The following is a 27,008-nucleotide window of genomic DNA, read 5'->3' on the forward strand; positions in this document are numbered from 1 at the left end:
TGTGGAAAATGATAGGGATGTGACAAACGAAGCCAAATCCTTACGCTTAGCAGCCACGATGATACAAATACGTTTCACGTTCAACCTTAGATAGCAAACCATGTTGTCCTTGGACAAGCAGGCCTGCCATGCACACCAAGCCCAGCACTTCATCAACACCACCCAGTGACATTCCTCAGTCCACCAAGGGACACCACACCGCAACATCCGATGGGAAATGACGAACAAGAATGCATCCTTGCCTGTTGCTAACAACCAGAGAAAACACCTGCAGCAATATTTAAGGTAGGTGAAGCACCGGTAGAGAGGCCGTCAGGGCTGCAGAAAGCTTCGTCCATCCACTGTCTCCCAAATGCCAGCATGGTCGTGTAGGAACAGATTCAGAAATAGACATGTCAGGAAATTGGATTATTAATGGGAGATGACTGCTACCCATAAAGGTTCCCACAGGAAACTCCGCCCCATAAAAGTGAACATCCCCTAAACACAGGCCTAAAGCTGAACCCACGCCTGTGTGTGGATTAAAGCGGGTCATAAGGCCCACTGGGAGAGGAGGGTGTACCTGTCAGGCTGAGATAGATAAGAAAATAGGGGAGATCCAGAGGCACTGATGGAGCTACAAGGAAGGTTGGGTTCCCACAGGGAGTAAAGGGCACTGAAGTCATCAAAGACCAGTGCTGGCAAAGAGTGATGATCAAGGTAATGAGCTAGTTTGGCAACTGTGAAAGTGAGACAGGGGTTGTATAAAAGCAGTAAGGAAACCTGACGTCCCTGCAGCTCCACCTGTGCATCTAAGGTCTCCAAAACCCCACTGTGACAAGCGGTGAGGGGAAAAGGCTTACAGCAAATAACATCCCTGACCAGTAAGGCAAACCCACCCCCTTGTTGAGCTGGCCTATCCTGTCTAACAGCAGTGTATCCCCAAAGGCTAAAATGAAGATGTAAATGCAATCATGTTTCACTCACCCCAGTAATGGATGGAAGAAGTTCATCCATAAACATCTTGAATTTGTGGGTTTTCCTAAGTATAGAGGAAGTGTTCCACACCACCAGGGAAAAAAGCTTAAGGGTGAAGTCTATAAAAATGGTGCAAGAAAGAATAAGCTGGCCATGAGCTGCTCACAGATGTCCTTGGGTGACACTCCCAGAAGGTATGAGGAGATGGCATCAATGATTATATGGAGAAGGGCAGCGATATCCATGGTGGGGAGAGGTTGCAGCTGGCTTCCAAGGGAAGGGGGCAGTGAGGGAGGTTGCTGGAGCCTGGCAGGCAGGGTACAGGTTGCATGGATACGGACGGGGGGAATGTTCTTCCAACAAACCTTTGGAGGGGAGTGGAGCCAGCAAGATCTCGTCCATAGGGGTCCTTTCCGCAGGGTGACGTGGGTGGGGACGATGACGTTCAGACAAGCAGGGGTGCCTCCACCTCGGGAGTGAGGCGATGACAACCGAGTAAGACCACCTCTGGGCAGGCCTATTGACCACAGCGGTTGGTGAGGGTTCTGAACCCCAGATCTCCAAGTCTCTTGTGGCAACCCCGTCATCCTGTTCTTCCAAGGCACCAAACCGGTTCAGAAGGGGCATCCCCACCGAGGGGCAAGACAACCCCGACCCTGAGGAGGAGGAACTACCATGGTCAGGGCCATGTGAGGGAGCCCAGAAGCAGTCTCGTTGGGAGGCACTCGCTGAAGCAGCCAGTGGACACAACATTTCGCCAGAAACAGGATGATCCCAGCGGTAGGTGACTGGAAGGGTGTGCAAGGTCTTGTTGATGTCTGTTATGGGTGTCAAAAAGTTATTGCCATCAGAGTCAGTACTCAAGGCCATGTGATAGGACGGACACACAAGCGAAACTGGCTTATGGGAACCACCACTCAGGTAGCATTATGGGTCCAGAGCACAGGTGGGACCATCTTCTATCTAAATTTTGGTTACCTCTACACATGGAACACTGAAAACCGGATTTACATGTGGTGAAACAATGACTGAACATGTGACACTGAAAATATCGATAGACTGGAAAAGTGTACAGACTCACCCGAAGAGACACCCCACTGTAAACCACGTGCATTGATAAGAGACCCGCAAACTGAAGCCAAAGTGTCGTTGAATCCTTAGGTTCACCTGGTGCAGGAAACCTGGCCGAGAGCCAAATCACCTTGAGGCAACACAACTCCAGGGGGTGATCAGGGTTGTCCTGCAGGATGCTAATTTCAGTTGGGTGGTAGGCCACCAGAAAATCACGGGCAACAGGGCCTATAGTGCTGAATGTATAAGTACCAGCACCCACCTTCCAGTCCCACAACCTTCCACACTTCACCCTCCAGGTTTATCTAGTAGCTCCATGGGAGGATGATCTTTGACAGATCCGTCTCCCACGTTTGCACCTCCAAAGTCATATCATTGCCCCTAATGAAAGTTTTGTCGGCACGGCGCCACTTAGCAATGAGAGCTGCAACCAAGTACTCAGTGATCTTGGGGGAGGGGGAGGCAGTAAAAACTCTGGACCCAGAAGTCTTCTGGATGCGAAAAACTACCAACACATCTCCCTGAGACTCACCGAACGAAGTAGGAGGATGGGACGCAGAATAGTCATTTTTACCTGCGTCGGAACATCACCAACCATGGAAGGAGAAGAGTCATGGGTCCTCTTGAGGCCGGTGAAGGAAGAGTCCATAGGTTGTGGTAGCAACGCACCCTCCGGATCCACAGACGACTTAGACACCATTCTGGTTTCCACCAAGAAACTGAAGACAAACCAGATCAACACAGAGGGCAAACTATGCCAGCAAAGGCAGAACACCAAAACCAACGTCTGTACACTATGGTGGTCAGTCAAGCTTTCCCTTTAGTCAGTTACACTTATATAAGTGGTGCAGTCATCATGCATCACATTATCTTCCACAGTAACATAATTTTCCATTACAGTATTATCATTGCCATACATAATTACGACAAGGGCATTGGAAACAGTATAAAAAGTTTTTTTAAAGTGTATATTTTATTGATTAAATTCCTGAGGAAATGAGTCACTTAAGTCACGGCATAAACCTGACGGGCATAGCTCATACCACTCATCTCGCCATCCCCTGCCTGGCTAGTGCGACAAATTATCGAATCAGCGGTCATTTACTGAAACTGCACATTTAATTGGAAAATATTAATATTTTTATCTCCATATAGGTTCGCGTACACCTAATTATCCGAAGTTCGATCACAAAAATTGTGCTTAATTTAACTATTAATAAAATTTCAGGATGCAATGCAAAAACTTGCTAAAGTTCGAGAAGGTGTTTCGCCTTTAGCTCGCAACTCGCCTTGACAGATTTGTTTTGCACAAATATTTACATAAAATGCTGATACTCTTATTTGAACTTTAAATCAATATACTGTACAGTATATATGCAAAACAGGAATCTGTCAAGGTGCATTGGCGATCTAAAAGTGAAACACTGCTAACTGTAGCATGATTTAACTCTAATTCCTGACTCTTTTTATTAATAGTTAAATTTAGGACATTATTTATTGAATTTCAGACAGTTAGGTGTGTGTATATCTACATGGTAATAAAAATTATAAATTAAAAGTGCCGATTCGGTAAATGACCGTCGATTTGGTAATTCGTTGCACCGTAGCCTGGCCACCAACTTGGTCGTGTTTCCTCCTTTGCCACACAGTCGCATCAACCATCCCAATCACATTTCCAGCCTAATAAAATAACAGGCACAACACTGTACTACACTTGGTGATAGTTTTCTTCATGTACCGGTTTTCTTATTAAAAAAAAAAAAGTCAAGGAAAAATGTAACCAAAGGTTTGTAAATCACTGAAACAGCGGATAGAAAAAATCAGAGTCAGCGGTGATCTTAAAAAAAAAAAAATAAAAGCACATCCATTTCTTATTGCTTTGACAGAGGCAACTAACAAGTTTCTTTAATATCTCCACGTTTGTCATTATGGAAAGATATGTGCTTTCTCTTTACGTCACCAAGGCCCTCACTCTTTTCACCAAGTCATTCAGGCATGGTGAAGTGATGAATTTTGACCAGATATGCATCGTTACAGACAGACAGACAGACAGACAGACAAGAAACACCAAGAGTCAAGGCTTGACTGGGGGACCAGGAGGGAATGTCTCAGGGAGTGGCTGAGTGGGAGGGAACAGAGAGAAGCCACCAGAAACTGAATGAATCGGTCAGGAAACACCACAGCGCCACAAAAACAATGTGGCAAATATACGAACTATTAAAATCATGGAATCTTCAATTTTTCCGTGAAATTTATGTGTTTTTGTATTTTACCTGAGAATATATATATATCCGGAGTATACAGATATATATGAAACACCCACCCCAACTGGAGACCCCAGTAGGGATGTCGCAATACCCACCCCATGGAGGAGCCACAGACTGGGTGTCGCAACACCCACCCCAGAGGGAGACTACAGGAAGTTGTATAGGGTGTGCGTAAGGCCCTGGTGAGACAGGCCTATATCCCCCATGACCTTGCACCCCTCTTCCCCTCAACAAGACCAAGAACAGGAATGCCGCCCCAGCAGACTTGTATCTATACAGTCCCAGGCAGCACTATGACAACAGCCACCGTCTGCATCGGGAAGGAAGAGACTGCCATCGTATGCTCTTCTGCTGGTACCCCCTGCAGGACCATGGTGATGGCCACTGTCTTCACTGGGAAGGAAGGGACGACCACCATACGCTTTTGCCTGCAGCCACTCCTGGGAACAGCACCGCAGTGACGACCACTGTCTGCACCGGGAAGGGGAGAATGGCCACTGTATGTCTCCCATTTGTGGCCTCAAAGAAGGGCAGAACCGCGGTGATGGCCACCATCCGCAACGGGGAGGAAGGGACAGCCACCATACACCCTTCACCTGCAGCCACTCCTGGGAACACCACTGCGATGATGGCCACTGTCTGCACCAGGAAAGGGAGAACAGCCACCGTACGTCTCCCGGCTGTGGCCCCAGAGAAGGGCAGAACCGCAGTGATGGCCACCGTCTACACCGGGAAGGAAGTGATGGCCACAGTACGCCCTTACGCCCTTTGCCTGCTGTCTCAGGGGCAAGTGGAACCACGACGACGGCCACTCTCCATGTCGGGAAGGAGGGAATGGCCACTGTACATCCATTGTCCAATGCCCTTGTGACTACCCCTATGGAAGAAGTCCCTTGCTTGCTTCACCACCCACCCAGAGGCCGAGTGGGACACCCTTCTCTCTCTCCCCACAGGTGCAGTTTCCTGGAGGAGTTGCAGCTGGGGAAACTCTGGCGAGGTCCTGTCGTGAGCCTTGGAGTCAGTGCCCTGCAGCCAGCGCCCGGGCGATGCCCCTCGCTGTCCGACTCCACAGGGAAGGGAAGCCACAGGCAGCACCTGACGGTGACTCAATTCAGGAGAGACCGCAGCCCCCAGACATCCAGGCGCACCCTCAGGACTCCGAGGAGTGATCTCCCCAGCCCCACCAGCAGGCAGTCCTCCTTCAGGAGTAGGCGGAGGCAAGCCTGCCTGCTCGCCCTGTTTGACCCCAGTCCAGAGGGCCACGTTCCCCACTGAGGTCCCATTAGGGAAGGGCCTCCCTCCACGTGGACCAGCAGCCCACTGCGGACGACCCAGCCCTCGGCAATAGTCCCGTGCCTCCTGCGGGAGGGCACACCTGATGAGCTCCCTCCCACACCCGGGTGAATCTGTAAGCAGCCCAAGACCACAGGAGCCTAGACCAGAGTCAACTAGTCTTACTGTGTCCCCTAACCTGACCAGTGTATAATATTAATATTGTAGGCTGTTCACTGTGTAATTAAGGTAATATATGTGTAAGGTTGGTCGACCTAAGTTTTTATGCCCTGTTCCTCTTGTGTATTCTAGACCCAGTTCCGAAAGAGAACCCCAGCTCAGTAGCTAGTGTTCTGACGACAAGAAGTCAACCCCAAGACATTGCAGTATAACTATATATATATATATATATATATATATATATATATATATATATACAGCGAGATATAGATAGATAGATAGATAGATAGATAAAATCTACTAGACGCCATAATCCCGTAAGGGGTGGCCACAAACAGATCACCTCCATGTTGCCCCGTCCAACACCATTTCAAATGGAAAAACTCATTCAGTTCACTGTCCACACGCACTGCAGCCTTAGCACCCTCTTACGTACTCTTGACTACATTCAACAGCTTCCCATTTACTCCACACACACAGACACACACACACGCACACACACACACACATATATATATATATATATATATATATATATATATATATATATATATATATATATGTGTGTGTGTGTGTGTGTGTGTGTTTACCTAGTTATGATATATGGGAAATGAGCTATGCTCTTGGGACCCCGTCTCCATGTCACAACCGGTCAAACTTTGCTTTAAACTCATTTAAGTCTTTTTCATTTTCTTTCCATGTCCTCTTGTTGCTCCTCCATTCTGTACAAACAGATCATCTTTGTCAATTTTGTCTATTCCCATCATATCCCTGAACACTGCGATCATGTCACCCTTCTCTCTTTCTTCTAAGGTAGGTAGACCCAGTTTTTCTAGTCTTTCCTCGTACGATAGATCTGTCAGACTGGGGACCATCTTGGGTGCTGCTCTTTGTATTCTCTCAATCTTGTTTATATCATACTTTTATGTGGGAACCACACCACTGCCGCATACTCTAACCTGGGCTGGATCAGGGCCACCATCAATTTTTTCATTATTTCCTCGTCCATGTAGTGAAATGCCAATCTTATGTTTGTCAAGAGCTAATATGTCTCTGACAATCTTGCTGATGTTTTACGGGTGACAAATTATCCCTGACCAACATTCCCAGGGCCTTCTCTTCTTTTGCTTTTGCCATTGGTTCTTGCCCATCGAGTAGTTCAGTGATGGCCTCTTAGTACTTTTACCCATATCCAATATTTTGCATTTTTTGCACTGAATTTCATCATCCACACCCGGCTCCAATCGTAAATCCTGTCCAGATCTTTTTGCAGCATTTTACAATCCTCTTCAACTTGTACTCTCCTTATGATCTCTGCATCATCTGCAAACACTCTTGCATAACTGTTCATTCCATCCACCATATTGTTTACATAGATCAGGAACATTACAGGTGCCAGCACCAAGCCCTGTGGGACCCTACTTGTTACTTCCCTCCATCCTGACATCCTGTCCTATGTTACTGGTCTCATCTGCCGATCTCTCATGAAGTCTCACACCCACTCGAAGAGGTTCCCCTTAAGTCCTCCAATATGCTCCAATTTCCACATAGATCGTTTATGGGGTACCTTGTCAAAGTCTTTCTCTAGATCTAAGTACACACAGTCCAACCAACTATCTCTCTCCTGTAGCACATCATTCATCCTTGAGTAGAAGCTCAACAAATCAGAGACACACCACCTTCCATCTCTGAATCCAAACTGACTTCCTGCCAAAATGTCCATCTCCTCCAGGTATTTTATCCACCTGTCTTTCAAGATTCTCCTGCACAATTTTGTGACAATGCTTGTCAGGGACACTGGTCTATAATTCAGGGGTTCTTCCTTATTCCCTCCTATGCAAGTTGGTACCACATTGGCCTTCCATTTCTGAGGCATTTTCTCTTCTGCCAGAGGACACACGATTAAACCGTGAATCTTATCCGCCCGTTGTTCTCTGCATTCCTTTAGTATCCAATTAAAGCGGTCCTGGGGTCTTCCTTACATCTTGAGTTTCTAGTAGTTTATTCACTTTCTGCACGTTCACTTGTAGCACGACATTTCTACCCCCTCCCTCGCTGTCCACAAAATCTCTTTCCTTAGTTAATCAGGTTGGAAATTATCCGCCTGTTGTTCTCTGCATTCCTTTAGTATCTAATTAGAGAGCTCCTGGGGCCTTCCTTACATCTTGAGTTTCTAGTAGTTTATACACTTTCTGCACTTTCACTTATATGTCTTGTAGGCCGACATTTCTAGTCACTCCCTCGCTCTCCACAAAATCTCTTTCCTTGGTGAGACAGATTGGAAATTTTTGTTTATTATTTCAGCTTGCATTACTGTATCTTTGTAGACCTTTCCTTCTACTTCCAGCTTGTTGATTCCTTCCTTGTGTGACAATTTGCCACTCACAAACCTATAAAACAATTTTGGTTCCTCTTTAACATTTGTCAATTATACCTCTTTCAAAGTTTCTTTCTTCCTGTCCACAGATTTTTGTATATTTATTTCTCGGTCTTTTGTATTCTTTTTTTGTTCCACTGTTACCTCGCTTTTGCCATTTGCTCCATCTCGCATCTCTTTCCTTTTAGCTATCACACATCCTCTATTGCACCAATCCTTTTTCCAGTCCTCTCTCCCTCTTATTCTTGGTACATATTTTTTCACACCGGAGTTGTAGTAGCCAAGAAAGATATCCCACTTCTGCGTCTCTCATGTTTCTCAGAATTCTCTCCAATCCGCTTGTTTGAAAAATTTCCTTAGTTCTGTAAAGCTTGCTTTCCCAAAGTCGTATCTTCCATGCCTATATAGCTCAACTCTTGGTGCCATATTTCCCTCTATCAGTTGGAACTCAATTACTTCACGGTCACTTTTTCCTTTAGGACACAGCTATTTCAGAGTCAGTAACGTCAGGTTCTTTACCAGCAAATCTACACTTACTGGTGTGTCTTCACTTCTTAATCTTGTCTTATCTTTGACCCACTGGGTCATTAAGTTATTCATTTCTATATTTGACAGTATACTGTCCCAAGAATCTTCACTAATTCATGTGTTGCACTCCTCCCAGTTCACCTCTTTACAAATAATGTTGCCCACCAGGATTAACTTGCTGCTTTTCTCAGCCACTTTCTGTTGGTGTCTAACCATGTCTGACAACATCTTCTGGTAATCATCCTTATTCCATGCCCTTGTCTTAGGGGGGACATATGCTACTGTGATGTCTCTCTTGCCTTTCCTCTTGGTTGCTAGTGTCATATTCATCACCTCTGCCCTACCTACTCCCAGTTCCATATTACCAACATTAATGCAGTTCTTCACTGTTATCATCAATCCTTCTCCCAGTATATATTTTCTGTCTCTTCTCCATAGTTTGTATTTTCCATTTCCCACTTGGATATCAATATCCTCTCTTATCTTGGTCTCAACAAAGCACATAATATTTTCCTCATTTATCCTAAATAAATTGTTCAATTACAGCCTTGCCAAGATTAAGCCATCTGTGTGTGTGTGTGTGTGTGTGTGTGTGTGTGTGTGTGTTCTTACCTACCTAATTGTTCAAGCTCGTTCTACCACGTGTATTAAACAATTTTTTTCATACATATCCTTAAATTTATGAACAGTTTTGGAACACACTATTTCATTCAGTCGTGCATTCCACTGAAAAATTGCCCTATTTGGGAAACTGAATTTCCTTACGTCTTTATCGTCTCTCTTTTAATGTAGTTTTTTCCGTGTCCTCTTGCTGATGCTTCCCCAATGGTTATATATTCATTTATTATCATTTTTTTTTTCTTTCCCCGACATGCATTTATATAACATAATCATGTCTCCTCTTTTTCTTCCCTCATGCAGTATCGGTAGATTCATTTTTTTTTCTTTTAAGGTTAGATCCCTTATGCTTGGTACCCATCTTGTAGCGGCCTCTTCTACTTTTTCAATCTTATCTATGTGTTCTATAAGAAGTGAATGCCAGACTACTGATGCATACTCCAGGGCTGGTGTGATGAATGATGTTATTATCTTTCTCAGCATGTTTCATTTATATATGTGAATGCTATTCTCATACTTGCAAGCAGTGTATACATGTTACGTACCGTCTCACTGATGTGATCAGCCGGAGATAGTCTGTTATTGATAATCACTCCTGGGTCCTTCTCCCATTCTGGTATGTGTAGAGTTGAACTTTCTAAAGTATAATCCCAATCTGATCTTTTTCCACTTTTGCCAAACTTAATTACATGACACTTGTTCCCAATGAATTTCATTTGCCATTTATTGCTCCAGTCATGAAGTTTACTTAAATTCTTCCTGTTGCTTTCTGCAAGAATCTGGCAGTAATTTTCCTCTGTATTTTTGCATCATCAGCAAGCATATTTAAACAGCTTCCATTTCCAATGTTACTATGTCATTTATATATACTAAAAACATAATTGGTGCCAGTACTGAGCCTTGTGGAACTCCGCTAGTCACTTCCCTCCATGATGAGTTATTTCCCCTTAGTACTGTTCTCATTTCCCTTTTTTTGAGAAAATCCTGCATCCAACAGTACAAGATGCCTTGGATACCTCCTTGATGGTCCAGTTTCCATAAAAGTATTTGGTGCTTTCTTGAAATCTAAATAGATACTGTCCACTCATCCTTCTCTTCTCTGTAATGTTTCTGTACCTCAATCATAGTAGCTTAATAGATTAGTACCACGTGATTTTCCCTTTCTAAAACAAAACTGCCTTTCTGTGATCACACTGTGTTCTTCTAGCTGGTTTACCCAAACTTCTCTTATAAGCTTTTCTACTGTCTTACTTACAACACTGGTCAGTGTTCCTGGTCGGTAATTGAGTAGATTCTGTCTATTCCCTTTCTTGAATAGGGGAACAATGTTTGCCTTCTTCCAAATATCAGTTAGTTTACCTTTGATCTTAGGGTTCGGTGAATATTAAATATAATGGTCTGCTTAATTATTTTGTACATTTGTGTAGCACCCAACCTCAAATTTCGTGAGGACCATATGCTTTTCCCTTGTCTAACTTACTTAACTCTTCCTGTACTTCTTTTTCTGATATTTATGTGTCTGGTAATACGTGTGGGGATGCATGTTCCATATAATCTTTCTCAGAATTATTTTCTTCAGTGAAAACCGATTGGAAATGTTTATTTAGTGCTTCACAAATTTCTTTCTCCCGTGTATAGATGATCCCTTCGTCCGTAATGGACTGTATTTTATTCTTAACTTTAGTTTTGCTTCGGATGTAGTTGTAAAATTGCTTAGGTTGATCACTATTTTTGTTTATGTTTTCCTCAAACTGTCTTTGAGCTTCCCTCCTTATCATTGTATAATCATTTGTTGTCTGTTTACAGCTGTTATATGTCCTCTCATTATTGTGTCTTCTGTATCTATTCCACAGCAAATCCCTTTTTTTGTTTGGAATAGTACAGTCTGTATTAAACCATTTCTTCATTTTCATTTCTGTTCTTTGTGCTGAGGGATATACTTTTGGACTCCTATTTCATAAAAATCACTGAATTTTTTACATAAAACATTAAAATCTTGTTCTCTAAGCTCCATTTTCTAATCTATTTCTAAGAAATACTTCTTCAGGTCATGGTAGTTGCCCTTTTTGTAGTTTAGACCCTTTTTTTTAACTCTCATTACTGGTAACTATGTCATATGCAATCCTGAAGTTGCAATTTAATACTACATGGTCGCTTTTGCTGATTGGAGTATGATGCATTAGAGTCAGTATCATTTTCTTGCCTAGTAAATACAAGATCTAGTACTGATGGATCACCAAGTCTCCTTTTTCTGGTGTTTTCTTTTAGATGTTGTGTTAGGAAAAACTCCTGCACAATATCCATGAGCTTCTGATCGCAAAAGCTTTCATGGTTTCTTACATCTAGAGTATTCCAAAACATATTTGAACTGAAATCTCCAGTTAATATAATCCTTTTAGATTCTTCTTCCATTCTATGTAATAATGTTCCTAAACTCTGAATTGTACTTTCTGCCAGGTCTTCATATTCGCCTCTTTCTCAAAAACTTGTTTTGGGTGGCATGTATAAATTTGCCACAATTACTTTCCCTTCAGATGTTTTAATCTCTCATGCAATCAGTTCTACTTGTGAGGGTATATCTAGATCTCTTTCTTTGACATGTAGATGATTCTTTAAGATTATAATTCCTATTTTTCTTAAATGTGTTTCTCATCATATAGTGTATTCCTCTAAGATTAGGGTATCGTTTGATATCTTTGAGATTAATTTTGTTTCGGCTAGGCAAGTAATATGTGGTTCATTTTCTTTGGTGTAGTCTTTCATCTCTAATAATTTGGACACCATTCCATCTACATTTGACTACATCAGCTTAATCATCTTGTTTACATACATGCCATAGCTTGAGTCTACTACCTTCCTTTTTTTTTATTTCCTGTTGGGAATGTACAACTTTCGTACCTGCAGTCCAATTACTTTGAAAAAAAAAAAAAATCAGTCTTCTGTTCCTCTGATCTTTCCTCGTTCTTCGTTTTTGCTTCCTTCCTCTTCTCCTTTAGTATTCCCAATTCCCCTTTAGTTAGTTTTTTTTTTTAATTCATATTTTTTATTCCTCTTTTTCCATGAGTTTCTATGCATTTTCTAGTACTTCCTCCACAGTTTTCACACTCTGGAAGGTTACTTTGAGAGATCTTGACTTATTTCTCTCATATTTCCCTAGCCATTTATGTTTTTCTATGTCATTATCACAGATTTCCTCTGATAATTCCTTAACGTCCTGTATTTCAAAAGTTTTCGAGTCACTTCTCAATAGAAAATTTTTAAGGCATCTTTCCTATCACAACCTTCTTTCCGATCGCCAGTACGGGTTCCGTCAGGGACGCTCCACTGGCGATCTTCTCACCTACCTTTCAGACTCCTGGTCATCCTCCTTTCGGGACTTTGGCGAAAGCTTTGCCATTGCACTTGACATCTCAAAGGCTTTCGATCGAGTCTGGCATAAATCTTTAATTTCCAAACTGCCCTCCTATGGTTTCTATCCTTCTATCTGTGCCTTCATCGCTAGCTTCCTTTCTGGTCGTTCTATAGCCGCTGTTGTAGACGGCCATCGTTCTTCTCCTAGATCTATCAACAGTGGTGTTCCTCAGGGCTCTGTCCTATCACCAACTCTCTTCCTTTTATTCATCAATGATCTTCTAAGCTGTACATCTAACCCTATCCACTCATACGCTGATGACTCCACCCTTCACCTTTCCATTCGGTTCCCGCAACGCCCATCTCAACAGTTACTTCAACAAACAAGGGATGAGGCTATGGCACACCTAATGTCTGACTTGGCTCGTATCTCTGACTGGGGTAAAAATAATATGGTTGTTTTTAATGCATCTAAGACTCAGTTCTTACACCTATCAACCCGACAAAATCTTCCACAGGTATACCCACTAATGTTTAATAATATTCAGCTTAATCCTGCATCATCCTTGAACATGCTTGGGGTTTCATTTACTTGGGACTTATCTTGGAAAGATCATATTACATCTCTTATAAAATCTGCTTCCAAGAGATTGGGTATGCTAAGCCGACTCCGCTCTTTCTTTACCCCTGCACAATTGTTGACTCTATACAGGGGTTTTATCCGCCCCTGTGTGGAGTACAACTCTCATGTGTGGGGAGGCTCCCCAAATACAGCTCTTCTCAATAGGGTGGAGTCAAAGGCTTTTCGTCTCATTAACTCTCCTCCTCTTACTAACTCCCTTCAACCTCTGTCTCTTCGCCACACTGTTGCATCTTTATCTCTTTTCTATCGCTACTTTAATGGTCACTGCTCCTCTGAACTGTCTGCTTACATTCCTCCACCTCTACAACGGGCGCGTAGCACCCATCTGGCAGCAAACTCCCATCCCTTTTCTGTCCAACTCTCTAATGCAAGAGTTAACCGTTACTCCCAGTCTTTCATTTATGCAACAGGTCAGCTCTGGAACTGTCTCTCTCTGTCTGTATTTCCTGCTGCCTATGATCTCCAGTCTTTCAAACGCAGTGTGTCCAGGCATCTCAAAATGATCGGATCTTGAATTTATTTTGTTTTTCTCTTAGAGGGAACTGGTACTGCGGGCTCATGGCCTTTGGTTCCTTCTTCCTCGCATTAAAAAAAAAAAAAACACCAAGTCGTGTATGAACTTAAGCATACTGATTGTCTGTCCTGATTTCTGGTAATAGTAGTGATGTGCATTCAGCACGCACACATCCATCAAATGGAAAATGAGTTTCTTATACCACTTGACAGAACGACGAATGCACTCCACACTAGCAATCTGCATGTCACTTTTATCAACCAAGCGTATGTTTCGATTGTAGTCCGTGATTGCATTTGGCTTACGAATACGCATGTCTGTTGCACGGTCTCTTTTCCCTGTGCTATCAACTGTGCACCTGTGTGCAAAGTTGATAGCAGGTGCACATCACGCTTGTCTCGCCAATGCAGGGCATGGAGATCCGAGCTACACTGCAGCACAACTGTGCCTTTTTCCTGCACGTCACCAAACTTTGGCATGCCACGTCTGTTGTACCATACGGTGCCACAGCAACCAATCCCAGAGTGACAGCAGGTGCAATGCCAGTTAAGGAGAGGTGTACCTATTATCTGTGTAGAGGATGTGCCCTCCACCCACATAATTTTCCATCATTTGCTTTACAACTGCACCAGAAATCCCAAGACGATTATTATATGGAATATCGGTCGTTGCACCTGTGTAAATAATCATATCAAGGAAGACACCCGTATAAAAAACACAAAGTACAAAGATATTTATGTCAAAACGATGCTATTTTGATGGGATATACTGCCTGAACGATATGCGGCCACGGAACAACATCAGCGACTCATCAGTCATGAGCTTTTGAAAAGCCCCAAAACAGCATTGGAATTTGCATCTGAGGTTTTCCAAAACTGTCCTGATCTTACGCAAACTGTCTGTTGGGTCCGATGTTGTATTGTCACTGAAATAAATGAACCTGATGATGTTCTGGTACGTGTTCCGTGACATGTACTTGCCGAATACATCAACCCGAGTCTACACATCAGTGGTCCAGTAGTTGACAAGCGCATGTTTTTTCACCAAGGGCATCAGCATCGTCAATCCCATGAACACATGCATGGTGGGCACCATAACGTCAGTCCAGTGTTGTGTCCTTTAGGTCTCTTCATGTGCCAGGTCAGCTGCTGTCTGTGAAAAAAAATCTATTTGTCTCATCACAAATTAGCGTCATGAGCTGTAGGTCACAAAATACCAGAAAATAGCTGATGATTGAGCTCGTCGCCATCAGTCCAATCGTGTCCCTGACTCCGGAGTTTGTCTCATCGAAGTCAAACGTCCTGGGCTGAAAGGCCGTCATCTCTCACCACCTGTAGGCTGCACGTGAAGGGGTGAGTTGCACTACTCTCGGTTGCCTTCCATGGTGCGAGGCAGTTGTGCACCTTCTGTCCTCGCCGCTGAACAGTCCTCACCCCTGGTTCAGAGGAGGAGGTTCCTGGGGCACAGTGTGGTGGGGAAGGGGGACGGGATTTGCTGGGCAATGGTGAGGGGAATGAGAGGTGCTGGACAGTGGTGAGGGGGCACGAGAGGTGCTGGGCGGTGCTGTGGGGTCACGAGAGGTGATGCAAGGCAGTGATGGGGCATGAGAGGTGCTTGGCAGTGATGAGGTGGCACGAGAGACAATGTGAGGTGATGCAGTGGCACCTGTGATGGTGGTGGGTGGAGGAGTAGCACGGGCAGTGGTGGGGGGTGGTGAAGTGGCTCTTGAAGTGGTAGGAAGTGGTGAGGTGGAGTGAGAGGTTTTGCAGGATGGTGAGGTTGCGGTGGCGTAATGTGGCGAGGCGATGCAGGCTGAGTGCACCTGCACTCCAGCCTTCCCTTCCTCCCTCTCCTCTCCCTAAGTGAAGAGCCGCCTCACTACCGTCCATCTCCTCTTCGTTGGTGGTGGAGCTGTACAGCGAGGTGGTGGTGGCTTTCGATCACTGTCGCTGTCCTAGGAACTGTTGTCCTCCTTGGTAGTGGGAGAATGGTAACATCACCACTCTTCTCACTACTCCCCACCATACATCCCCACCTCAAAATCAGACTCTATTTGGTCCTCATCGCTCTCTCCCCCACGAGGAAACAGTGAGTGGCCTACGGGATCAGAGAGGGCGGAGCCTGGTTGGGGGTAGGGGCCTGGAGAGAGGCAGAACTTGAACGTCCTCTCATTGCAGAAGTGCACATTGTACTGACGTGTGGGGTGTATGGGAGTGTAGACTAGGTCAGTCTGAAGATGTTCAGAACGTTCATTCACTTCCAAAAAATGTTCTCAGTTTTTTGTTGCCCACGCTCAAACGACGCCAGCAGCCATTTATCAGCTAAACGTCATTCAATGCCGGCAGCCACGGAGGGGTTAATGGCTTAAAGCAGCATGTACAGCACCCTACCTGTATCCCTAACCATCTTGGAAAGAGTTCCAACATACTTGACCTCTTCCTTACAACTAATCTTTATGCTTATGCTGTTAATCTTTCCTCTCCGTTGGGCTCCTCCGATCACAACCTTATAACTTAACGTGTCCTATCACTCCAGTAAGGTCTGTGGACCTTCCAAGAAGTGTTGGTTGTGGCACTTTGGAGCTGCTGATTGGGAGGCCCTCAGGCAATACTTTGCTTTTCCCCGGAATGAAAATTGCTTCTATGGCCGAAAGCCATCTGATTGTGCCTTGCACATTACAGAGGTTATTCTCTTGGGCTTGGAAGCATACATTCCTTTCTCATATCCTTTGATTAATGCAAAAAAACATTAGTTTAATCATGTTTGATCTAATGCTGTGCACAACAAGGAAACGGCCAACAAAAGGTACCGGAGCCAACCCACTCCTGAATCTCATCTCTTTCATGTTTCTGCCTGAAATCGCGCTAAGTCTGTTCTTCGCTCTGCTAGAAATAATTTAATTCGTACCAAGTGCTCTGAACTCTCCAATTCGAATTCTTCCCATTCCTTCTGGTACCTTGCCAAAAGTCATTCTAACAACTTTACCTCATCATCCTTCCCTCCTCTTTTCCACCCAGGTGGTACCATAGACAATACATCACAAGGCATACCAACGACGCAGCAATGTGAAACGTGACTACAACACTGAAAGACACACTGGCACATGAAGAGCAGCCAGTAAGAAAGCATTCTGAAGACACCTGAACTGAACATCCATGAAACAGAGGGAAGGGACAAGAGAACAATTAATTAAAGGTGTCCAAGTGGACCAAAGGCAAAACGCCACTTGGACATCGCAAGGAACAACGATGCAGTGTCAGTAAGAAACATAATAAGGACATTGTAAGATACACTGGGGGCAGCTACAACTGGCAAAGTATCTGTGTGAAGTGCCACGAAGACATCATAATAACAGCCAGGATGCAGAGTAAGGTCCTGTGAAGGAGAATGCCAAGGCCTATGGAACAAAACCCAATGATAGCACCCAAAAAAAGGCCAGCAAGAGACAACAAGACAGCCTCTCAAGAGGCATGCAGTGCAACCAGCCTGACCTGACTATGGCAACGGAGAAGCCCTCAAGATAAACTAAAACCCTGGAAAGAGCAAGAAAAAGAACAAAGCCACCAATGGCTAGAAGCTGAGAAGCTAGAAACCAGACTGGCACAGGACACAGCCCTGGAGAGCAAAACTAAGATAGACATGAAGCCCAAATGCCATGACAGCTGACAAGAATCCTTGATGCACCAAAAAGAACAACAGAAAACTAACTAAAACAACATAAGCAAAACATCGCATGACAAAAATGAAGCAAAACTACAGAAAACTATCCACAGCAAGAAGCTCCACCAGTGATTGGCATGACCAGCAAAACTCACTTAAAAAAAAAAAAAAAAAAAAAAAAAAAAAAACACCAAGTACCTATAATTCATAAATGTGATTAAGCCAGGAAAAAGATGAAAGGACTGGGAGATATGGTAATAAGCAGTAGGCATCACAGCAAGAAAAAACATGCACGCTGTGGAGATGGTCTGCAAGCCATGGCAACCGGCAATGAATGAACAAAAGCCCATCATCAACATAGTGAGCGATGAGTGCCAGTAACTGGCTAGCTGGAAGATCTTACCTATGTCAGTGCTTAGCCAGATTTATTTTTTCTAGTGTGTTTTTTACTGCCTGGTCATATATTACCTTGGAACTACTTTCCAGGACAGGTATGAACTTGTTAACTAATTAAGCCGTTCAACCTGACTGAGGTCAGTAAATTATCCATTGAAAATGAAAACTTATCTAAGATTTACTCATATTGTCTCGCTTAATTGATTTGCAAATTCATTACTGCATACTGTGTAACATAACACCCTTTAAGAACACAGTTTCTAAACATCCTTCAATGAATGGCATATGATGAACTGTGTGTGTGTTTTATTTAATATAATGTGGCGATTTTGCCTCATACCATTTTAGCGGGAACCACATTTTCCATGGCTTATGTTCAACCTACACCCATGCTCCCCACACAAACACACACACTTCTCTGGCCATGTTTATTTTTACAGCACAAATTAACCCACTGTTGTCAGCATGTAAATTTATGTACCTTCAGGTTGGTTTTACCGTTCATGATGTAAATTAATGGAAAGCAATTGCATGCATTTGTAATACTGAACTCTGATCAGATGGTCTTACTCGAAACTCCTGGACACTAGGACATAATTTCCATGACACACAGCAAAATACACATCTCCCTACTCCTTCCTCCAACTCACTGCATTACTCTCACAGCACTATTTAGCAGCGTTACTACAATCCAGTTTGGGAACAACATTACAGTACTATACTACCTCCTTACCATGCCATGATATGAATATCAAAGCCCTGGGAAACACATAATTAGCGACTTGGAATGTAAGGGGTGCAAATGATGAGGTGAAAGAAAGACAGATTGTCCAGGTGCTTGAGGGTGCAAAAGTGGATGTATGTGGGATAACAGAAACTAAATGGAAAGGTGAGAGTGTGAGAGAATGGGAGTATGGATGGGGTATATGCACAGTAGTAGGTGAGAATGAGAGGGCAAAAGAAGGAGTGTGTATTGTTGTAACAGAAGGAAGGAAAGTATAAGTGTATGGATCAGTTGGCTCGAGAACTGTGTGGGTAAGGTTGAAAGTTGGACTAGAAATGTGGGCGATTGTGTGCGTGTATGTGCCAACGCAAGATCATGCAAGCAGAATGAGAGGAGTTCTGGACAGATGTGGAAGCATGCATGGAAAAGTTTGAAAGGAATGAGAGAGTGCTTTTGATTGGAGATATGAATGAAAAAGTAGGGAATGGGAAGGTGGACGGCGTAGTTGGTGAGTGGGGTGTGCCTGCAGAGATGGATAAGAATGGCAGTGCTTAAGTGGACATTTGTGCAGGGATGGGGTTGGTGATAGCTAATACCCTCTTCAGGCACAAAATGATCCGCAGGTATACATGGCGAGTGATGAGAAGGGTGGGTGGTGAACTGAATGAACGAAAGGCAATGACTGATTATGTGTGTGTGGATGAAAGGATGAGGTGTGTAATGGATGCAAGAGTATATAGAGGTTGGGGGAGTGGACTTTCGGACCACCACTTGGTGGTGGTCAGAATTAAAGTCCATATAAAATGGAGAAATAAAAGAAGGGAAGGACAGGAGGAAGTAGTACATACAAGGAGAGTGGAGAAGTTACAAGAGGATGGAAAAAAGACAGATTATAAAGGGAAATGGAGGAGCGATTGCATTAATATAGACTGGAGCAGGTGGGGGTCATGGAAGGTGTGTGCAAGATATTCACAGAAGAAACCTGTGTAGCATGTGAGGTGGTGTGTGGAGTGAAGAGATGACGAAAGGGGGTGCAAGGAACAGCATGGTGGAATGAAGAGGTAAAACAGGCTGTGGCACAAAAGAAGAAAGCATATAGTGAGTGGATGAGAAACAGAGATATGGAAGAAGTTGAGAGAGAGAAGACACAGTTATTTGTAGACGGGAAAAGAGGTGAAAAGATTAGTAAGAGAGAGTAAGAAGAGAGTGGATGAGGAAGTGGAAAGGAACTTGAGTGTCAAGTGGAGGGAATGTACGAAAATGTTCTGGAAAGAGGTAAAGAAAGTAAGACAGGGTGCCAAAGAAGTTAGCTGGGGACTGAAAAATAAAAATTGTAGATTACTAGCGGAGAAGGGAGAAAAAGTAAGCAGATGGAGAAAAGATTTTAAGGAGCTGTTGAACGTAGCGAATGAATGTAATGCAAGTATAAGTGGCTGGAGAATGGCTGAGAGAAGGAGGGATGTGAGAAGAGAGGAAGAAATCAGTAGGATGGAAGTTGTGGAAGCAATGAAGAAAGTTAAAATGGGGAAAGCCCCAGGAATTGGAGTGTGTGGTTAAATGCCGAAGCATGGAGAAGAGATTGCAGTACAATGGATGTGGAAGATGTGCAGATTGGCATGGGAGGAAGGTAGAGTCCCGGAGGATTGCAAGTCATGTATAATTATTCCCCTGTACAAAGGAAAGCGGGAAAAAGAAGTGTATGGTAATCATAGGGGCATTTGTCTTCTTAGTGTAATTGGAAAAGTATATGGTAGGATACTCGTTGACAGAGTTAGGGAAATAACAGGGGAATTAGTTGAAGAAGAACAGGGAAGTTTTAGGGAGGGAAGAGGTTGTGTAGATCAGATATTCATTCTTAGATCTTTAGTAGAAAAGTTTCTAGAGAAGGGAAAGAAATTTTATGTGGCCTTCATGGATTTAGAGAAAGCATATGACAGGGTGAATAGACAAGGATTTTGGAAAGTATATAATATATGAAGTAGATGGGAAGTTGTTGAAGGCTATGAAGCATATGTATGAAGGTAAAGCTGCAGTGCGTGTGGATAGTGAACTGAGTGAATTTTTTATTTGAAGGTTGGATTGAAACAAGGATATGTCATGTCTCCATGATTGTTCAGTCTGTATATGGATGGGGTTATATAGGAGATACAAGGTAGGGCAGTGGATGTTGGAGTGGCCCTAGTGAGAGAGGGCAGTGGAAACTACCAGTAATGTTGTTTGCAGATGATACTGTGTTTATAAGTGAAGATGGAGGGAAGCTGCAAGGCTTGGTGAATGAATTTGGGAGAGTGTGTAAGAAACGGAATCTAAAGGTGAATGTAGGGAAGAGTAAAATTGTGGTCATCGAGAGAAATGAAGTCAGTGAATGTACAGTGAGGCTGGATGAGGAGGAAATGGAAAATGTGAGTGCGTTTAAGTACCTGGGTAGTGTGATGAGTAAGGATGGAAGTTTAGAGAATGAAGTGCTTGAAAGGGTGCAACAGGGAAGAAAGGTTGCTGGTTCCTTGAAAGCAATGATAAGAAACAAGGAAGCGAGCATGGAAGTGAAAAAACTACTACATGACACTATTGTGATACCAACGCTAACGTATGGAAGTGAAGCTTGGACCTTGTTGGAGGGAAACAAGTCACGAGTGAGAGCATTGGATATAAGTTATTTGAAAGGAGCATGTGGAGTCACATGGAGAGACAGACTGAGAAATGAGGAAGTGAAGGAGCATTGTGGTGTGGATGTAGATGTGATTGGAAGCGTTAGGAGAAACACATTGAGGTAGTTTGGCCATGTGGAGAGGATGGAGAGTGAGAGACTGACGAGGAGAGTGTATGTGAGTGAGGCGGAGGGGGGAGAGGGAAGGGGAGGCCAAGGATGAGATGGAGGGATGGAGTGGAGAGGTATATGAGAGCGGGGTGTCTGAGCTAGGAGCAGGGCAATGACACGGTGGGGGAAAGGGTGACATCGAGGCGATTTGTTTGTGGCCACTCCTTATGGGATTAAGGCATCTGGCCATAGATAGATAGACAGACATTTTCTATCATGAGTTACCTTTCCTTATAGAAACTAAGGTACCATACTGGAAGGTATACAATTTTGGCTGATGGGTCCTTTTGATCAGACAGACTGGAGTAGAACAACAACAATTTTGACTAAATGTCATGGCATAATTCTTATAATTTAATTTTTTCTAGCCATCTCCAAGCATACAAGGGGGAAATAAGAAATGAAAACTTAAGTATCTTCACTGTGAAAAATAATTAAAAATGAAAACTTAAACATCTCATTGAATGTCAGTAGCATTATTTATTCAAAAAACAGTCTTCCCTCCTCAAATACAATGCAACAAACATGTCATCCATTTGAGGGTGCTCTTTGTTCATCTCTCCATTGTATGATACCGATGTCACCAGTTAGCAAAGTGCCTTCTCATATGGACACTGGATTCTCTTAGCCTTTAACAAATATTGCAAAGTGTTCCTTTTTTATGCTCCCATCATAAGTGCATTATGAGAATGTAAACAGTGAAAAGAAATTATTTATGATTTAAAAACAGCTAAAGCCATGGTCACCTGATGACGTTTCAAGCAATTCTTGCTTCCCAAATTGATTTTTTATTCAGTAAACTGAACTGTAATTCTAGAGTTTGGGGAATAATTATGAAAAAATAAATTACACAAAGTGTAGTGCATGCTCTTATGTATAAGTGTTGTATGCTTTATTAATATTCTTTTTATATAATACTCAAATAATTTAACCCCTTCATTACCATGCCTTATCTGCTACCTGATGGGTCTAGTTGGCCAGACTGTGAGTTATCCTCAGTGTCAAATATTCCTTTAAAATACAAGGGAAGACTAGGAGAGTGGAATAAGGCACTCCGGGAGGAGCGAGAATTGCTCATCAGTCATTATTATAGCACTGATCACCCTGTCTTTAGTCCATCACTATCCAGGTTGATTATAATGTAGCAGCTGGCTGCCTCCCTAGATATGCTGCATTGTCTCAGCAGGGGTTACTAACAGTACCCATACAATGTAAGATACAGTACTCTACAATACAGTTCAGGTAACATGTTGGGGAGGTGACAGTTAACCTGGCTGATGCTGTGACCTTGAAGTTGATGTTGTGGCCTTGTATCTTAGGAATATTCATTGCATAGCCTGGCAAAGGCTCAAAGGGATAAGGTACAGATATATGTACTGCAGCTAAATGCTTCATGATGTCTGCCCCAGATTTACCTTATTTAGCTGAAACAAAAATTTTAAAAAATGCTATTAAATTATCATGCATTGTGTGGACTCAGGAGAACAAGGAGTATATTAACTATGACTGCAGTAGATGTCCTGTAGAGAAGGCATTAAAAGCACAGGTATAGCATGCACTGGATAGCTTGACCAGCTATTATATTGTAAAAGAGCCCGCTGCTCCACAGCACTTGTGGATGACCGATCACCAATGACATCGTCGTGTTGATATCATATTTCTCAATAATAGGAGAAAACAAGGTTCAACAAATGAAGATATTGAGGCTTGCAGTGTTGTATCCCCTGCTTCATTATTTTTGGGCCCTCCAAACCAAGCTCTCTGACCATTTTTTTTTTTTTTTTATAGATGCTCTTACTCCCCTTTTCTGGCAAACCTCATGCAAGTCTACAAACACTTTCGTTTAGCATTCCATTTCTTTTTCATGATCATTAACATTCCCCAAACAGCAGCAGACTCATTGGCTTCCAGCTCCATTGTTTTTATTGCTGTACCTACATGGATACCAAAAGGACTTAACAGGCAAGATCTCTCATTTGCAAGGTGACAATCCCTTGCCTCCCCCCATCCCCCCTTTTTTCTCCAGGGACAGAGCAACTCACATGACCAAGTTTGAAACAATTTGATTACTCCTACGATTGCCCTTCGGAGTGCTGTTGTTCTAATATGTCCTCGTGTGACCACAGCTTTAATCTATGTAAATGTAGTTGCATTCACATACTTATAGTACTTGTCAAACTGCTGCAGTGACACATAATTTACATTTGTAATTTTTCCTCTCTTAGATTTAGAAACAGGTGACATGCCATAATACCGCTGCATCTCTGAGCTATTCACAGGCCAGGAAAGTTGTCAGCACATACAAAAATTATGATAATGAAAGAAAATCTGTACACACCAAGGCAACAACACTGCCAAGGACGTTTAACACATGGACTTTTAAGAGGGATATAATGAGATATGGGCATATTTAGTCATTCTATGTTTTTTTTTTCTTCAGTTTCTATGGTTTTAAAACGATTCATCAAATAAAAAAAAATGGAAAGATGCTGATCTGCCTCGAACCACTGGCAGGCAAAGACAAGGGTTTCAATACCATATTCTCAACCTGCATTACAAGGTTATATATGAGTTATTGACATAACAAAAACAATTTCACAAGCCCTACACATATATTCAAAATTCCATCCAGAATTCTTTAGAAATACATTAATTTATAATGGTATTTCTGAAATAATTTGAGGTAAACTGAATGGTCAGTGCTACCTGGTTGAACTAACATTTATTGTATGTGGTTCAGTTCATCACTGGTGAATGCAGATAACAGTTTACTTAAGTGCATCAAGAAAAAAATTAAAACACAGATGATTGATAGCATGGCTAAAAAGGGAACATGTACTAATGAGACAATAAGAAACCCGTCCATAAAGAGGATTATATCTATATTAGGGCAAGTGGGTGCATTTGCTAAGCGACTACTATAATACATGAGTATACACTGCCACATGTACACACATAAATATGTACAGTGCATAAGTATGTATGAAGAAGTGAGGTATGCATAAAAAGTGGTGACTGTGGCAGAGTTACCACACCACCACAAAGCCACAGTAATTTGGTGCACATACACACATACACGCTTTCACGCACACAAACTTGGATTGACACCACTTACTAGCTTATGACCATGGCACTGCACTGCCCTACATACCTGGCAGTGGGAAGGTCACCCCTGGGAATATACGAAATGTTCGTCTAATAATGGTGACAGAACTACCTCTGAAGTGCATAGTTTGGAAAGTAAAATTTTTGAAATATATGATATCTGTAGCAGGATGAAAATAACTGCAAAAGATGATATTGCCATTATAAACTGGCATGAAGTTACTATCCTTCAAACTTCATAGCATGCCCTAATATCCAGATGTTTCAATACAGCTTTCGCAATCATCTGTGCTCTGCTGTCACACACTGTTGTTTTTTTTTTTTTTTTATTCATAGAAAAATATTCCATGAGGTCTGTCCAAAGAGAAACCAAACTTTTTAAATTGTGCATCAACTAGCCAGGTTAGCACGTTCACGACGAGAGCGCTGTGTAGTGGTGACTGAATTTTAGTCTTAAGCAGGCCATACACGCAAAGGCGAGCCCGTCCGGTGGCCTCAGGAGGCCGGCCTCAACGAACAATGCTGTGCCCATACACGATTCATTCGGCCTCACGTCTCGAGTTCAGTTGCAATTGAAGCGCCGTGGCGTGAGGGTGGCCATGGACGCTCCGCTGCCCACAGATGACCTGGAGCTGTATGCTATTGGGGCTGTTACCGCGGCCTATGTTACAAATAATAGAAAGAGGGGGAAAAAACGGACCAAATGGGTAAAAAATTGGTTGATGAGAAGGAGTAAATTGTCCCATCTGACTCCCGCACAACTGACACACAAGACTGACGCCTGACGGCCTGCACTACCCCACACACGCTCAGTTTGCCTGAACCCGACCGGAGTCTGACCACGAAAATCTGTCCGCGACAGATCCCAAGGCAACTGCTCACGCCGCCTGAGCAGGCGCCTGTTCCCTAACCACATATGCCCAGGTTTGCCTGAACGGGGCCGGCCTCTTCAGGCCACCGGACGGGCTCGCCTGTGCATGTATGGCCTTCTTTACACTAGCCTCATCATGCCATGTACCTTAGTCATCGAGGTAAATGCATTTGTGTAGACGTGTGTTTAGTGCACTTGGCGATTTGTTGCAAGATGAACAATGAAGGATCTTGAAAAGCAATGTGTCAGCATGAAACTGTTTCAAATTAGAAAAAACTATTATGGAGACTTCAGATGTTGCAACAGGCTGAAGAGGAGGATTGTTTCAGCTATACAGTGTTACAAGTGGTTACAGTGGTTCAAATCGGGAACAACATCCAACAAAGATGATCCCAATTCTGGGCAGCCTTCCACGTCAGCAGATGATAATCATGTTCAGAAAGTGTGTGCTGCGATCCATGTAAATTATCTTCTGACTGTCAAGTTTCTGAAGAAGTAGGCATCTGTTAAGTTCATGCCACACAATTTTAACCAAAAACCTGAAGATGCATCGTGTTGCTTCAAAATTTGTGCCACATCTGCTGACAGATGAGCAAAAAGAGACCAGTGTTACAGTCAGCCAGGAGCTGTTTGATTTGTTGGAAAGCAGATGAAAACTTTCTGAAAAGTGTCATAACAGGTGATGAAACATGAGTGTAAGGCTACAATGTCAAAACAAAAAGGCTGTCACTGCAATGGGTTGGACCATCGTCACCGCAGCCAAAAAGTGCAAGTCAGAGTCATTCAAATGTGAAGGTGATGTTGACCGTATTATTTCATTGGAGGGGCATCATTCATGAGTTTGTTCCACGTGATCAGTCAATAGAGAGTTTACTTGCATGTCGTGAGGCGTTTGAGGGAGGCACGAAGGAAGAGGCCTGAGGTGCAAACAAAGAACTCCCAGATGGTGCACCATGACAGTGCATCCGTTCACACATCACTCCTTATTTGTGACTTAGTGGTGAAGCACTAGCTGACTATTGTCCCGCAGCCACCCTACTCTCTGGATTTGGCCCTGCGGCCTTTTTTTGTTCCCAAAGTTGAAACATGCTCTGAAAGATTGTTGATTTCAGATATTAGAAGAGATTGAAGAAAATTCACCAATTGCACTAAATACACATTCACTCAAGCACTTGTACCTCGATAACTAAGTGACTTGGCGTGATCCGGCTACCGGGCTGGCGTTACACTAAAGCTCAGAGTCACCGCGACACAGTGCTCCTGTCGCGATCATGCTATGCCTGCTAGTTGGTGCGCCATTTAAAAAGTACGGTTTCTTTTTGGACAAACCTCGTACATCATATGGTATTAGATACATTATTTTATGTAACACCAGAACTATTTTGTTATATAAAACAAGATTTTGCAGAGCCATAAGCATACATTTCTTATGTAAGGAGGCTGCAGAAGCATTTGGAAGGAATAAGCCATCATGTATCACATCTCCACTGGGCAGAGAAGGTGTGAAGAAACCACCTTGACTGCTGGCAGAATGAAATGGAGCTGAGCTTTCACTCAACAGTTTTCATTAATAAGATTGTACAGTATCACCTGGTGTGTTAGAATACAAGCATTGTGAAGGAAGAGGAACTGGTAAGACTATCTATGGCTCTCTAG

General features: G+C 43.1%; 1 protein-coding gene across 8 annotated transcripts in view; it reads right to left on the minus strand.

Moving 5' to 3' along the window:
- LOC145413381 (uncharacterized) overlaps positions 1-27,008 on the minus strand; it is a 1,646,837-nt gene that overhangs the window by 203,213 nt on the left and 1,416,616 nt on the right. For 6 of the 8 annotated variants that reach the window (XM_080283066.1, XM_080283067.1, XM_080283061.1 and 3 more), the window contains one exon: positions 24,492-24,548. The exons of 1 other annotated variant lie outside the window; for it this stretch is intronic. In XM_080283066.1, the coding sequence (XP_080139192.1) occupies positions 24,492-24,548 (57 nt within the window). The remainder of the gene's footprint in view (positions 1-24,491; positions 24,549-27,008) is intronic. One more of the 8 variants, XM_080283063.1, reaches the window with a different exon arrangement.

The sequence above is a fragment of the Coenobita brevimanus genome, chromosome 96 (assembly GCF_032717465.1).
Source record: "Coenobita brevimanus isolate Jiangsu-jjx chromosome 96, ASM3271746v2, whole genome shotgun sequence".
Taxonomy (NCBI): domain Eukaryota; kingdom Metazoa; phylum Arthropoda; class Malacostraca; order Decapoda; family Coenobitidae; genus Coenobita; species Coenobita brevimanus.